This window comes from Podarcis raffonei, chromosome 14 (genome assembly GCF_027172205.1).
Source record: "Podarcis raffonei isolate rPodRaf1 chromosome 14, rPodRaf1.pri, whole genome shotgun sequence".
Lineage (NCBI taxonomy): Eukaryota > Metazoa > Chordata > Lepidosauria > Squamata > Lacertidae > Podarcis > Podarcis raffonei.
The window spans coordinates 28,214,072-28,228,465 of record NC_070615.1 but is presented as its reverse complement, the minus strand read 5'-3'; the positions used below and the strand labels follow the sequence as shown (position 1 = coordinate 28,228,465).

Sequence of the window (14,394 nt, the reverse complement as noted above, 5' to 3'; positions counted from 1 at the left end):
AGCAGCCGGAAACAGCGCTGGAATAAGGGAATTTCTCGCAAAAAAAAGGGGAAGGTTGACAGCTATGCCCCCCCCCCATTGATGGTCATTGCCATTCAAATTGTGTGCCTGGCACCCTGTCATGTGATCGATTATGCGGGGCGGGGCTTGCCTGCCCTCCCATATTTTATTCAACTTGGCAACCCTGCCGCCAACTGGAAACCATAAGAAAAATTCAGATTTTTTTTATTAGGTAACAACAGTGCTTTTTTTCTTTAAAAAAATGTTTAGGGGTACTCTCTTTTTTTAATATATTTTTATTAAGTACAAATTAGAAAACATACATATTCACAACAAAAGAAAATACAAAAGAAAAAGAAAATGCATCTAACCAAGGGGAAAAAAATAGAGAATATTTTGTCTCTTTTCATATTTACAGTTATTTATACCTCTATAAAATGCTATTCACAATAAAACAGTGAAATGAAAGATATCAGAAAAAAAGAACAAAGAAAGAATAAAGGAGTAAGAGAAAAAGATCATAAGTGAAAAATTTTTAAAGTAGATAAGTACTCACAATACATAGCCATTTCCCATCTATATTTATATTCAATTGTATAATTTCATCTTGTCCTTATCTGCCTTAAATAAATGTGTGTTTTTTTAAGGGGTACTCTCATTTTCCTACTCATATTGAAATACTGCCCCTCAATGAGGCCAAACTTAGATTCACAAAATGTTTAGGGGTATGCAAATCCCCAGAAAAAAAGCGCTGGGTAGCAATCTCTCTCACACACACACACTAACACATGTGCGTGTAGCAGCCAATACCAGAGTCCCTGCTCTTTGTAACTTAGTTCTGATTTAAACCTCCGGATATATTATTTCAGGCTACAAACGTTTTTAAAATGACCCTGCAAATGCAGCCAGTCCACCATCGTTCTCCGACTGAGAGCTCTCTAGAGTTTCCATATTTCAAAAAGTGAAAATCCGGACACAAAAGCCTGCCCCCCCCCAACATCGTGTCTCCACTAATGGGAGTCCCCTATATATCTGTCTAGCGGTTGGAAAGTGTTTCTTTTTTTACATAGCCACGTGCATTGCTGCCCCCCCTCGTGGCACCATGGGTGTAGGCAGGGGGGCAGCTGCTGCCCCCCAAAATCAAATAATTAAAAGTATTGCAGTTTTCAAAGAGCAATTTAAAGAGCATTTTATGAGCATCATTGAAGGGTTGGAGAGATTATCACTAGAAGGAAATGGCAACACGAGCAAATGGACACTCCAGCTAGATTCTGCTGCTATCAAAGCTCAATTCATCTTTGCTGCCGCTCTGTTAGCCAAATATTCTGCCTTATTGGAACCTGTGGTAAATGCTCTAGTGTCTAAAAAGCGAGTTCTTTGTAATTTTGCAAAATATACTCGTTAACCGCAAGAAAGGTACTCCCTGATGTTAATTTTATTTAACTTTCTGGTTTTCAAATGTCTGAAGATTTTGAGATTTTCCTGAACGCTTGGGGCCAAAAGAAAGTAATTTAAAACAACTGTAGTTGGGACATTTAATTCCGAATCTGCTAGACAGAGCCAGACAGAGGGTGATGACAGGTGAGTGTCCTACTCCCCCCGCCCCCCAAATCCTAGCTACGCCCACGCGGGGCACCTTACGAATTCCATTCTGAAACCCGCCCCTCCTCCATCCAAAGTCGCGGGCGGTTTGAACGCAGCCCCGCAGCCGAGAGCCTCCTGCCTCTGCTATCTTTTGCTAGCTCTACACGTACAAGCAGTGCATTGAAAGCACATCCCCGCCTCGCCCCCAAAATCTTCCCTGCAGCGCCTGCTGCGATTGGCTTCCTCGCCCGTGTTTCGTTTTGTTTTGTTTTTTTGCAAAGCCGCGCGCAGATCTCCTGCTGTCGCTCTCCTCGCGGTTTGAAGCGCTGTCCCGCTCAGCTTTGCAGTGCTCGGCCAACGAGCCACGCGCGGTGAGGGCTGCCTGCCTTTCCCAACCTTTTACTAGCTCTATGCGCTCGGAGGCGGTAGGCGCGCGCAGCCCCTCCTTTTCCCGTCGGGCCTTGCGGGGCGCCGTCGTTCGCTCTTCGCCGGCCGCCGCGATGATCCACGAGCTGCTGTTGGCGCTGCGCGGCTACACCGGAGGCCTCTTCGTCGCCGTTGGAGGCGGCGGCAGCGTCTGCCTGCAGGTGGCGTCCCGCTCCGGCCCCTGGGGAAGAGGCGCCCCAGGCCGCCGCCGCCTCCCACCCTAACCGGCTTCTCGTTGCCCTCCCCTCCCGCAGGTGCCTCAGGAGCCGGTGCTGCCGCCCTTCCTTCACCCGAGCGAGGCCGCCCTCCTGGCCCGCGTCTGCCGCCTCGGCGCCTTCTACATTCGCTTCAGCGACTTCGTCGAGCAGTTCGCAGCCGAGCACGTCCAACCGCCGCCCTCGCAAGGAGGCCCCTCGCAGGGCGGGCAGCAGCAGCAGCCTCCCCCCGGCGCCCCGTCAGCCCCTTCAGCAGCAGCAGCCCTGCCCGTGCAGCCGCAGGTGAGCGGTCCCCTGAGCATGTGCAGAGGTAGGCAAGCGGGACCCCCACTTTTGCCCGCTTGCCTGTCCCTTCTCCGGCCGTTTATGGGCAGTGACCCTCTGCGGAAGCGACTCGGCCCTTTACCTCACAGGCTGTTTCTCTCCGTCCATTCTCGAGTCCCCAAAGAGCCAGAACATCAAGGGCTGCAGCCGGCCGCCTCCATATCTCTCTCCCTCCTGCCTCTCAATACCTAGAAGGGCCTCACATCCCTGTCCATGAGATCCTCCAGGTTTATTTTTCCCTTGGCTTTCTTTTTTCAATTGCTGGGCCTTGGGGGTGTTCATTGTTTTGGCTACTTTTATGGAAGAACGTTGTACTGTAATACTGCTGTCAAAAAACAGTGATGTTTGCGAAGGAGCTTTCTTGAAAAGCAAGGCTTTCATTTATTGAACAAGCCCTTCTCCTAATTGCACCTCCTGTGCAAGCGGGCTTTTGTGGCAGGATGCAGTCCCAGAACAGTGGAGGGACAGGGGGGTTGCGTTGCCTTTGGGTCGCTTCCACTCATGGCAATAGAGGTGGTTCTAGAGCCTTATGCATGCCAGGAGATTAACCCTTCCTTGATCCACTTTCAGGATCTGCACCCCTCCCAGCAAGGGATTTATCTGCGGGCTTTCTGCACTGGGCTTGATGCCGTGCTGCGTCCATATCGGCAGGCCCTGCTTGACTTGGAGCAGGAGGTAAGGAGGGCACAGTGGGTTTCTGTAGTAAATATTGCATGATGCTCTGCCCATCAAATCCAACTGCAGGTTTTTGCCACTAATAGTGGTTTGTTAATCTGTATTCATGACTCCTTTTCACTAAGCCACCCCACAACTAGACATTGTACAAGAATAGAGCATAAATGGCTGCTTGCTTGCTTAGCAGAGAGAGTACCAATCAAATTGCATCTGTTGATGATGTCCTTCATTATAAACAGAGACAAAAGCATTAGCCATGCAGACTATTAAATTAAATTCCAGCACTATGGCTGCATAGCTCTGTAGCAGCTAAACCACAGAGGAGGTGTTGGCCCCTTGAAGCAACAGAAGACAGGCTTCTCTTCTGGTAAGCAGCAGGGTCACGGCATCCACCCATCTGAGCCAGTTGCAAAATTGAAGCTCAGAGAGAAGAACTGGTTGCAGCTACCTCCTGAGCTTTGGGGGTGGGGGGCACGGAAAGAGAGACATGGCTATAAAAGGACAGCATTTCTAACACCAAGTTCTAAAACGTCCCAGGGGATCTGGTTACTGGCAGCCAATCAGTTCCAGCCTAGTACTCTGGGTGTAAGTCAAGGGTCGGCAGCAGCCACAGACCCAAAATGAGCGCAGAGTGAGTGCAGGGCTGGGGCAACTCATTGACCATGATGCCCAAAGCACCAACTCATGAGTTCCCAGGTGCACAGTCCTGGAAGGCAAGAGCAGGGAAAGCACAGTTGAAGAGGATGAAGGAATCTCCCAAACAGGCAGCAACATGGGGGGTTTTTTGGGGGGAAGAGCAGGAAAGGAGCAGAAGGAGGAGGTGAGAAAAGGCTAGTTGAGAAAATGGGCAAGAGGAGCTTAATGCAATATTGAAAGCTCAGGGTGGAGGAGGCTCCCTTCCCCACAGAAGCAGGTGATAAGCCTGGAGGTGGTTCCAGACCCAGCAGGTGCTTACCTGACAAGCCAACCTGCACCAAGTTTCTGTATTTTCCCTGGCTTCGGGCATAGGGCTCCACAGCCCAAGATTATGCCTCAAAGCAGCGCTTACCAATTTGTAATTTAAAAGCAACAGGCCAGTGTAGGTAACGAATATACTGAATAAACCTTGCTTTGTTATCCCACTGCTTTGACCTAAAAGGTCTGGACACAGACAGTTCTTGACATGCCAGCCAGTGTCATGCATTGCTAATACCACCCATGTATGTTGGATCTCTGTAGAAAACAGTGCCATCCACATAACTGCTATATTTAAAAAGCTCCAGGGAGTGCTCCTTCCCTGCTTGTGCAACTTAGGGGTTGCAAAACAACAAGTCAAAACAAAGACTTACTCCAGTCTCTCACCTCCACCTTTCATTTTTTGCAGTTCCTGGCCGATCCTCACCTTACCATCTCACATGTCAATTATTCGCTGGATCAAGTAAGTTCTCCCTGTCCATACCTCTCTTCTTTTAGAGGAGCTGCCTTCTCTGGATGGTGCCTTCTCTTCATGGTTGCCTGCTGAAATGAGGCTCGTATATATGAGTGAGCTGTATTAGTTCACACTGACTTGAATAAGGTCTGGAGGTCTGTTTTGAAGGGCAGGACCTCAACTGCTCTTGCTCTTGTCTGGCTGAGCCCTGGAGCTCTAGCACAAGGGATGGGGCTCCATGGCCACTTTCCTGTCTCCGATCCTTTTCCTGCAGTGGAATAAATAAAAAATCTGAGGCAGGAGCAAGCCTTGACACAACCTCCATAAAGGCAAGGATTCTCTTCCTTCCCTCAGTCTGATTCATTGGCTATCCCAATCTCTGTAAGGGCCCTCCTGCCCCAAGGGACATCCTGTGAACTGCCAGTGTGAGCAATGGGTGAGTAGTTTCTTGAGTCTCTCAGAGAGAGGCTCTTTGGACACAGGAAGCTTGGAAATAGAGATACAAGGTTTATCATCCTGAGTGACTAGAATATGAGAATGGAGGATCTTATACAAGAGCTCTGGCTCCATCTGAGGCGCCACTTACCAGCTTTCCCCCAGAGCACCTTTATTCACCTGCTTAAGGGACTAGTCAGTTTGGAGAGGCCGGATCCTGACAGGGGACTCAGTCTCTCTTCCCACCAAAGAGAAAGGAGAGCTGCCTAGGGATGAGTATGTATGCATCACTCTTAACTCCTGTTGGCTGCCTTCCACTGAAAATTATTCTACATTGCAGGCTGCACTGAAGGAAGACAAGGGGGTTAATCAGACCACATTCTTGTGGGGCAGGGGGCTGCCTAGGCAAGCTCAGTTTTTGCTAGAGTACCCATCCTATGAGCAAAGGGCCTGCTCATGAAAGGTAACATTAGTTTAGGCAGATGCCCATTTTCAGTGATAATAGCAAAATTCTGGACCCAGCCCAGGTGGCGGCAGCAGCATCAGAGCTTTTCACAAGGAAACTCTGTAGACACGCAGAGAAACTAGAAGGCTGCAATCCACATGCCTCTTCCAACAGGTTCATTAAGGTGGCACATCTTTTGTGCAGTATTTAATATGTACTTTGGGTCTGAAGGGAAGCTTAGTCTTCCGAACTGCATTTATAGCCTGCATTGATGTTGATCCTTGTTAGTTATTGCGTTCTTGCCTGATGTTCAATAGGCAACATAGAAGGCCTTTCCTTTCTTGTTTCGAGAAAAAGGCTTGCACAGGCATTATCTTAAGGAACACGATCCTGATCATGCGGAAAGTTTGCAAAAACCTAAAGTGTGGTGCAAGTAATTGTGTGTGGTTTAGGAAACGTACCTTGGCAGAGTGAATCTCTGTGAGTAGAATCTTGGCAGCCAGTTCCAATTTCTGATGTCCTAAGCAAGAAGCCCCTGTGGAAGAAGGAAGATACTTCCATTTTGCTATGTGACATTGAAATTAGGAAAGGCTCTTTCCCACACAGGCTGTTCTGCATAGCCTTCCCTATTGCAGTGAGTGGGAGGAGCAGCTCATAGAAGGATTCCCAACCCACATTAGAAAAAGATCTTGTCTGTCACATTAAGTACAACACTCTGTTCTCTTTTTCCCCATCCTTGTCTCAAACTAGCAAATCATTCCTCACCAGCTGATTCTTGTTTTGCAGTTCCAGCTCCTTTTCCCCTCACTGATGACTGTGGTGGAGCAAATAAAGACCCAGAAGGTACAGTTGAGAATCCTGATTTCCCTTGGTAGTGGCCCTCTTTTTATAGGCACCTGCCTGGCTTGATTTAAAAAGAGAGGGCAAATCTTGTGTGTAACTGAGATGGTGCTGATTTCTCTCACCTCAGTGGAGGTGAAAAATGGGAAGTAGGAGTTCTGGTACCATCATCCGCAGAAAAGTAGAGCAGGGAGCTGGAAATGCTGCCTGCATGTGGATGAGGAGTTTAAGATGGGCTCCTCTTCCTCCATCTAGGCTAGCTGGTCTCTGGACCTTCCATAATCCAGCTGCCAGCCAGTGTTGTAGGAACATATGGCAACATCAGCTCTTGCAAGGGATCTGCTTTTCATTTGCAGATTCATGGCTGTCAAATCCTGGAGGTGGTTCACAGACACAGCCGAGGTGGCCTGCCGCCCGTGCGCCGTGCTTTGGAAAAGTAAGAAACCCTCCTGGAGGCTCCTGCCCAAGCACTAAAGAGGAATGCCAGGTTATGGGTCCCGGGAACCTGCCCCCTGAATAAGTTAAAGTCCCACTGTTGCCTTGGATGGTGCTTGTTTCCCTGTCTCCAGCCACCAATGGCACCAGCTCCATTGTGGCTGCAGCCTGGTCAAGCCCCCTTCCCTCTGCTGCTGTGCCTCCCTCCAGGGTCTTGGCCATGTGCCATGCTGCCATGTACAAGCAGCTCTCTGCCTGGATGCTGCATGGGCTGCTCCTGGACCAACATGAGGAGTTCTTCATCAAGCAAGGCCCTTCCTCGGGGTCTGTCCCTGCTCAGCCAGAAGAGGAGGAGGAGGACCTGGGGATCGGAGGGCTGACGGGGAAACAGCTGCGAGAGCTGCAGGACATGGTGAGGTTTGGGTGCTAGATACAAAGAAAGCTGAATCCGCCTCCCAATCCCTCTAGATCGGCATAGTCCACACTGCCTAGAAGCCCCTCCCTAGGGCTTCACAGGCTTCTCCTGGTCCCACATGGAGATGTTGTTGGGGGGTTGGACATGCAAAGCTGCTTGCGTGCAAAGCAGATGCTTAGCCACTGAGCCAGGTGCTCTCTTGCCTCGTGAAACCTGCTCAGTCCCCTCCGGTCATCTTTTTGTAGTTGGATCTGGAACTTTCTTTTTTGATAGCTCAAGTATTCTTTTCTGACTCCTCAGCCATTGTTTCATGGATCAAGAATCCTGCTCCGCTCCCCGCTGACACAGCTTGGTGGTTCCAACTAAGTCTTAACACACACCTCAGGATTGGGGGTGGGGCTTTCTACTTGGAGCCCCCACGTTTGTTTGTGGGGTTCTTTGACTTTCCTCCGTTTTCACCTCTCCTTCCAACAGCGGCTGATTGAAGAGGAGAACATGTTGGCACCATCCCCAAAGCAGTTCTCTCTGCGGATTGAAATGCTGCCATCCTACATCCCTGTGCGAGTTGCTGAGAAGATCCTTTTTGTGGGAGAGTCTGTCCAGATGTTTGAGAGTCAAAATGTGAGCCTTACCAAAAAAGGTAGGAGACTCATTTCATTCTGCATGGGGGCAGCAAGGATTGAAAGCTGCAGGGTGGTTGCTTCTTGGCTGTCCATTCATAAGGGCACCCAGCAGGGAAGTGCTGGGATGCCTCACCAGGGGTCTGCGCAAGATGGAATGGACCCTCCCTGCAAAGCACTTGAGCCACCCCTTCTCCTTGCTCTGCCACTCTTTCCTTGGGGTAGAGTATGGTGGCTCCATAAAGGTAAAGGTAAAGGACCCCTGACAGTTAAGTCCAGTCGCGAATGGCTCTGGGGCTATGACGCTCATTTCACTTTACTGGCTGAGGGAGACAACGTTTGTCCGCAGACAGGTTTTCCAGGTCATGTGGCCAACATGAAAAAGCCGCTTCTGGCAAAGCCAGAGCAGCGCACGGAAACACCATTTAGCTTCCTGCCGGAGCGGCACCTATTTATCTACTTGCACTTTGATGTGCTTTTGAACTACTAGGTTGGCAGGAACTGGGACCGAGCAATGGGAGCTCACCCCGTTGCAGGGATTCAAACCGCCGACCTTCCGATTGGCAAGCCCTAGGCTCAGTAGTTTAGACCACAACGCCACCAGTGTCCCTACTATGGTGGCTCCATAGCTTTTGGTAAAAAGAAAAGAAAAAGTGAGGCCCTGTTGTTGCTTTGCCTCACCAGTACAGCCCCCAAGGAGGTGCCTTTAATGTTTACAGTGAATTAAAATGTCTTCCTGCTGGGTCTAGCTCTCAGGCTGCTTTCTGATGGCTGCTCTGCTCTGCCAGAGAAAGGGGATGTGTGTGTGTGTGTGTGTGTGCGCACACACACACACACACACACACTTTAAAACAGGTCCAAGGAAGGACCTGCTTCTGGTATTTGTACTTAATACAGAACGACTGGGAAGCACTGAAAATATTTTGGAGCCACAATGCCCTCCTCTTAGGAAGGCCACTTTGGAACAGCAAGAGATTTTTTTACTTAATACCAGCCAGCTGTTTCCAGGAGAAAACAAAGGCAGACCGTCCTCAGCCCACCTCCATTGTCTGCTTTGTTTCCCAAATTGTAGTTGCATCTGCTGCCATCAGATGCACTGCACAGTCCTCAGTGGGCTGGAGTGAAGCTGTTTTCCATTTCCATCTGTTTAAAATATTTGAATCATCTTGGTCGTCTACTACATAAGTTTGGGTTGTTGGCATCTGTCAGCCACAAAGCAAAAAGGAGAGCAGGCTCTGGTGCTCACAGATGCAAAACTTCATTGAAGCTCAGTGTGTTTCAGGAGCTTGAAAGTCTTCAAATTCTCACAATTCAAACACTCTCCAGTCTTAAATTCTGACCTATTCAAGAACCCGCTTGAAAAAGTGGGAGAGCAATTTCCCCTTTTCCTCTCCTCCACTTTTCCAAGCTGGATCTTGATGCAGCCTTGAACAGCCTTCGTCCTCTGCAAAGCTCTGCTGATGGAGGCCATGACTGGCATCTTGTGTCCAGGTTAGGCCACTCTTCCTTGCCTTCTGTTGCCTCACAGGCTCCATCCTGAAGAACCAGGAGGACACCTTTGCAGCTGAGCTGCATCGCCTCAAACAGCAGCCTCTCTTCAACCTGGTGGACTTTGAGACAGTGGTGGACTGGATACGGAGCACTGTGGCGGAGGTCAGCCGTAGCTGTAGAGTTGCATGTGCTAAGTTCTTTGTGAGATAGCTTCAGGGAGCCATTTGCAAACCCCATGCCAGAGCTTGTTGGAAAACCTTTTTCAGCCTGAGGGCCACATTCCTTCTTGGGATTACATGCTGGGAAGGTGGCAGGAATGGAGTCAAAAGCACCAGGCCAGGCCAGAGCAACCCCATCACCACCACCAGCATCCATTTAGTGAATTCTCTCCCCTCCCAAGAAAGCCTCACTATGTTAAAAGCTCCCATTAGCAACAATAAAAGCTTTAATAAAGCCTAATCTCTGTGTGGGAGATTTGATTTTAATGGCAGATCAATGCATAGAGTGAGGTGATTTTAGTCCTCTCCCCTGCTTTTCAAAAGTCTAATTGGTGGGGGGGAGGGAGGGGTGACAGGTGGGGATCCAGAATTAACATTTGTCTCTTGCTAATGCACCCTGCACAATAATTAAGCTTTTTAAAAGCCTCAACTGTTACAATATCCCATAGACTGGCTGTTTGTCAGTCCTGCCATATAGAGCATGGAGAGCCTGCCCAGCAATGGGCAAGTAGTCTCCGTCACTCAAAGCAAACAGATCAAGTCCTGGCTGCAGTGGGGTGGAAGCTGCTCGCAGCAACTGCTGCTGCTGAGGATCCCTGGTTCTTGATGCTGATGGACTGTTTTCTCTCCCTTAGCACTTGTGGAAGCTCATGGTGGAAGAATCAGATTTAATAGGACAACTGAAGGTACATGCAAACCTCCATATGGAGCTTCCAAAGCTATTCATCTCTCTTTGTGTAGGAGGAGACTCACTCCTGCCAGTGGAGTGTTGCTTGCAGGGGCTCCTGGGTTCTGTATCCTGATGCATTTAGTCATTCTCTCCTCCTTTCTAGATTATTAAAGATTTTTATCTCTTGGGGAGAGGAGAACTGTTTCAGGCCTTCATTGACACTGCACAGCAGATGCTGAAGACACCTCCCACTGCAGTGACAGAACATGGTGAGTTTCATGGGATCTGGCTTCTCCGTTAGGCTGAGCTGGCGAGAAGGTTGGTGGATCAGACCGACAACTCTCTACTCAGATACTTCCCTGCTTCCCAAGCCTTTGTACCAAGATTCTTGGCTCCTGCATAGGCACAGTTTGGTTCTGTAAGCTGTTGTGGCACAAACTCTGAAAAGGGCATGGGGGTGGGAGAGTGGAAACAGGTGACTGTGCCTTCCTTGCTCACTGTGCGCTCATTTGGAGTAAGTCATTCTGGTCTGGCTCTCCTCCTCAGATGTGAATGTGGCCTTCCAGCAATCTGCCCACAAAGTGCTGCTTGATGATGACAACCTGCTTCCTCTTCTTCACCTGACCATCCACTATTATGGAAAGGAGCACCGAGGTGAGTGCTGGTGCCAGGGAGCCAAGCAGCCCTGAGCAGGGCAGGTTTAGGACCCACCACAACTGCAAGCACAGAGCCACAAAGCCAATTTGGTTCCATAGAGGCAGAATGGCAGCCCTAGGTCTGGGAAGCTGGGAGTTCAAAGCCCAAGGCCAGTCTTGTCAATCCCCTGGGTGGCCTGGAGCAAGTCTCTCACCTGCATTGGCTGCCCATTGATAAAATGAGAAGGAGGGTGGCAGGGAAGGAGGGTGGGGTCCAGCAAGGCTTGCAGCCGTATTGTTGCCCACCTGCTTCCTGGCTTCCTTTTCAGATGCCGCTCAAGCTCGAGATACGCCTTCTCGGGAACTGTCTCCCCATGAATCCCCCGCATCAGGCTGGGCTGCTCTGGGGCTCTCCTACAGAGTGCAGTGGCCCCTGCATATCCTCTTTACTCCTGCCGTCCTGGAAAAGTGAGGGCCACTTTATCCGTTTCTGTTTCCAGGTGGATTCTGTGGCATTTTGGTGTCAAAAGGTTTATTGTAGTGGGTGGGAGGAGGAGATGCTGGCCTGGTCTGAGCTTCAGAGACCTGACCCAGCTATCTTTTGTTGCCTTCCTCTTGGCTTGCAGGTACAATGTGGTCTTCAAGTACCTGCTAAGTGTGCGTCGAGTCCAGGCTGAGCTGCAGCACTGCTGGGCTCTACAGATGTGGTGCAAGCGCCTGGAATCCAACAGGACAGATGCCATCAAGTGGCAACTGCGCCATCACATGACTTTCCTTGTAGACAATCTGCAGTACTACCTGCAGGTGAGCAGCAACACAGGTCTCAGGGGCTAACTCCGAGGCTTCGGTGCTGCTCCTCCAAGGGATATGCACTAGCCAGTTCTCCCAGAGATACCCTAAATCTCCCACCAAAAATTGATGGCTGGAAATGACTGGAAACAGCAGGCAGTATATTCTCCCTCATTTTTCCTTATCCTCAGGTGGATGTTCTGGAGTCTCAGTTCTCCCAACTTCTGCAGCAGATCAACTCCACCCGTGACTTTGAGAGCATTCGACTGGCACATGATCACTTCTTGAGCAATCTCCTAGCACAGTCCTTCATTCTGCTGAAACCAGTGAGTGATCCCCATAGTCTGTTTGCCTTGTGTTCCCAGGAGAAGAACTGGTCATGTTCAAATAGTCCAAATGCCCATCCAGTGCAGCACTCCTAGCTCACTTCAATGCAAACACGGCAAGAAGGAACTAAAGCAAAAGCCAGACCCTTGTGAACATGGCTGTGTTGCTTGGCCATGAGCACAACCAAAGCCCTTACCTGCTAAAGTGAATTATGAGGTACAGGTCTGTATAGAAAAGCAGGATAGAAAATAAATGAACTGCAAGTGTGTCAGTTTGCCTTCATGTGTTTTTGGGGGGAGTGTTTTCCTGGTGACTTGGTAGCATTTGGCAATCTGGAGAAGCCTGTCAAAGTCCTTCCCCAGAGCACCAGGCAAGGAGGTATGTTCATTGGTCTTGGAAACTCAGGTTTAGAGCAGCTTATGATGCTTGAACAGAAATTTCAGGCTTTGGTAGCTGCTGTGCAGTGTATGAAGATTTTTGTTTTGTTTGTTTGCATCAGCTCCATTAGACCTTAAGAATTGCTCTACTAAGCAAGAAGTGAAATGGTTTGAGTAAACCAGTCCAAATAATCCTGCTGAATCTTGTCATTATCTCAGGCTGCGGAAGGGCAAGACAAGAAGCATCTGCTCTGGTGAGGCCCTCTGGGCCTTCATCTCCTTTCTGCTCTTTGGTTTTGCAGGCTTTCCACTGTCTGAATGAAATACTGGATCTATGCCACAGCTTCTGCTCACTTGTCAGCCAGAACCGGGGACCATTGGATGAGCGGGGGACGGCCCAGCTGAGCATCCTGGCCAAGGTGGGCCTTGCACTTTTCTACCTGAAAAACATCGCCCAAAGCTTTTGGGGCATCTCTCCTGTGGAAGCATTTTGGAAACTCAGAACAGGCAGCTCTCTGATGAATTCAGCGTGGGGTGGGGGAGGGGGGAGGAACACAAGAAGTCTGGCCATTGCTCTTCCATGAAGCTCATCAGAAACAGCCTTGGTCAGGCCCTTGTGGCATACTGGCAGCAACAGCTGGGGCCTTTCCTCCTCCAGGACAGCAATTCCCAAAGGGTGAGCAATGAGGTGGGGCAGTTGCCTGGGATGCTTCCTCCCCATATGGGTTCGAGTAGCCTTCAAGTCCTCTCTGTTCAGCCCTTTCTGCTAAGGCAGAGCCCTCAATTTATGGCTCATGGGTGCTGTTTACCTTTGCAGGGCTTCAGCTGTCAGTCTTCACTCCTTTTCAAGATCCTTTCCAGTGTTCACAATCACCAGATCAATTCAGACTTGGCTCAGTTGCTGTTACGTCTTGACTACAACAAATACTATACCCAGGCTGGAGGCACCTTGGGCAGGTAGGCCTTGGCGAGTGCCAGGAAACCACACAAGCCCCTTTATTTATATTCCTGCTGGTGCTGGTGGTGGGAGGCTCTGCCTGAATGTGGACTCTTCTACAGCCATCCTTAGCCTGAGTTTCCTTGCCTTCTTGGGCTTAAGGTTTCCCAAGGACTGGGGATCTTTAATTACACAGGCCTGTTACTAACCAAGAAACACACAAGGTCTTAAGCCTATTTGAGAGCTGCTGGTGAGAGGGATGTGATTAGGCATCATCTAGACTTTCTGCTGTTTCTGTTTTGGGAGCCAGAAGGTGGGATATAAATGTATTTATAACCAGCTGTGTGGTCTGTAAATAATATGTGTGTGCATCTCTAACATCATGCAGTTTTGGCTACTGTGCCCAATTTACACAACCCTTCTCCCTTCTGCAGCCACAGAGCCCTTCCTCTAATTAACTGCCCCTTCTTTCTCTACAGTGTGGGATTAGAATAGACCACCAGTCTCACAATGAAGGCCGTTGCCACCTTTTCTGGGAAGCAAACCTGCTCTGGTCAGGATACATGTTCTGACTTCTGGAGGGGAAGGTGCTGAGAGATATTGGGGCCTCATCCTGGCACTCAGAAAGGACTCCGTCAGTGTGTGCTTCATTATATGTGTCTCTAGTGCTGCTCTCCTTATGCTGCATGTTTTTCCGGAAGTGAAAGTGCTGCTTAGCATTGACTTTGAATTTTTTCAAATGCTGCTGTCACTTGTCAGCGAATTTGGCTCTTTCTACTGCTAGCACTGCAAGTAAGGCTGTGAGCAAAGGAGGTTCTCTCATTGCCCTCGTCATCCAGAAGCCACATTGTGCAAATCAGGGCGAGCGTTGACCTGCTCTTAATGGAAAAGTGCGATTAACTGCAGGAAAGTTGCTTTTTTGAAAATGTAATTTCGTGTCTCTAAATACGGAAGCAGGGAGAAGATACTGTATATTTCCATTCTGGGCTGAGTCTGCCAATGAAAGTGTTCTTTCTACTTTTTGTGTGTGGGGTTTGGTGCAGCTTCTTTTCCTCTCACTCACACATTGAGGGAGAGGAGAATAAACAAGTGGTGCAAGACTGCTGGTGCCTTTCAGGTAACCTGCCC

The 14,394-nt window shown here is 49.4% G+C and overlaps 1 protein-coding gene across 2 annotated transcripts; it reads left to right on the top strand.

The window, feature by feature from the left end:
• Nucleotides 1-2,036: 2,036 nt before the first annotated feature.
• On the top strand, nt 2,037-14,351 carry TUBGCP4 (tubulin gamma complex associated protein 4). Of its 2 annotated transcripts, XM_053365030.1 has the most exons (18): nt 2,037-2,171; nt 2,265-2,507; nt 3,120-3,224; nt 4,588-4,641; nt 6,299-6,355; nt 6,709-6,788; nt 6,998-7,199; nt 7,677-7,842; nt 9,351-9,475; nt 10,167-10,217; nt 10,365-10,470; nt 10,748-10,855; nt 11,166-11,304; nt 11,463-11,640; nt 11,817-11,951; nt 12,632-12,748; nt 13,147-13,286; nt 13,746-14,351. In XM_053365030.1, exons 1-18 carry the CDS (start codon nt 2,085-2,087, stop codon nt 13,759-13,761), a joined length of 2,109 nt encoding a protein of 702 aa, XP_053221005.1. In that variant the 5' UTR covers nt 2,037-2,084; the 3' UTR covers nt 13,762-14,351. The 2 variants fall into 2 exon arrangements, with proteins under 2 accessions (XP_053221005.1, XP_053221006.1); XM_053365031.1 differs by lacking the exon at nt 3,120-3,224.
• Nucleotides 14,352-14,394: the final 43 nt, after the last annotated feature.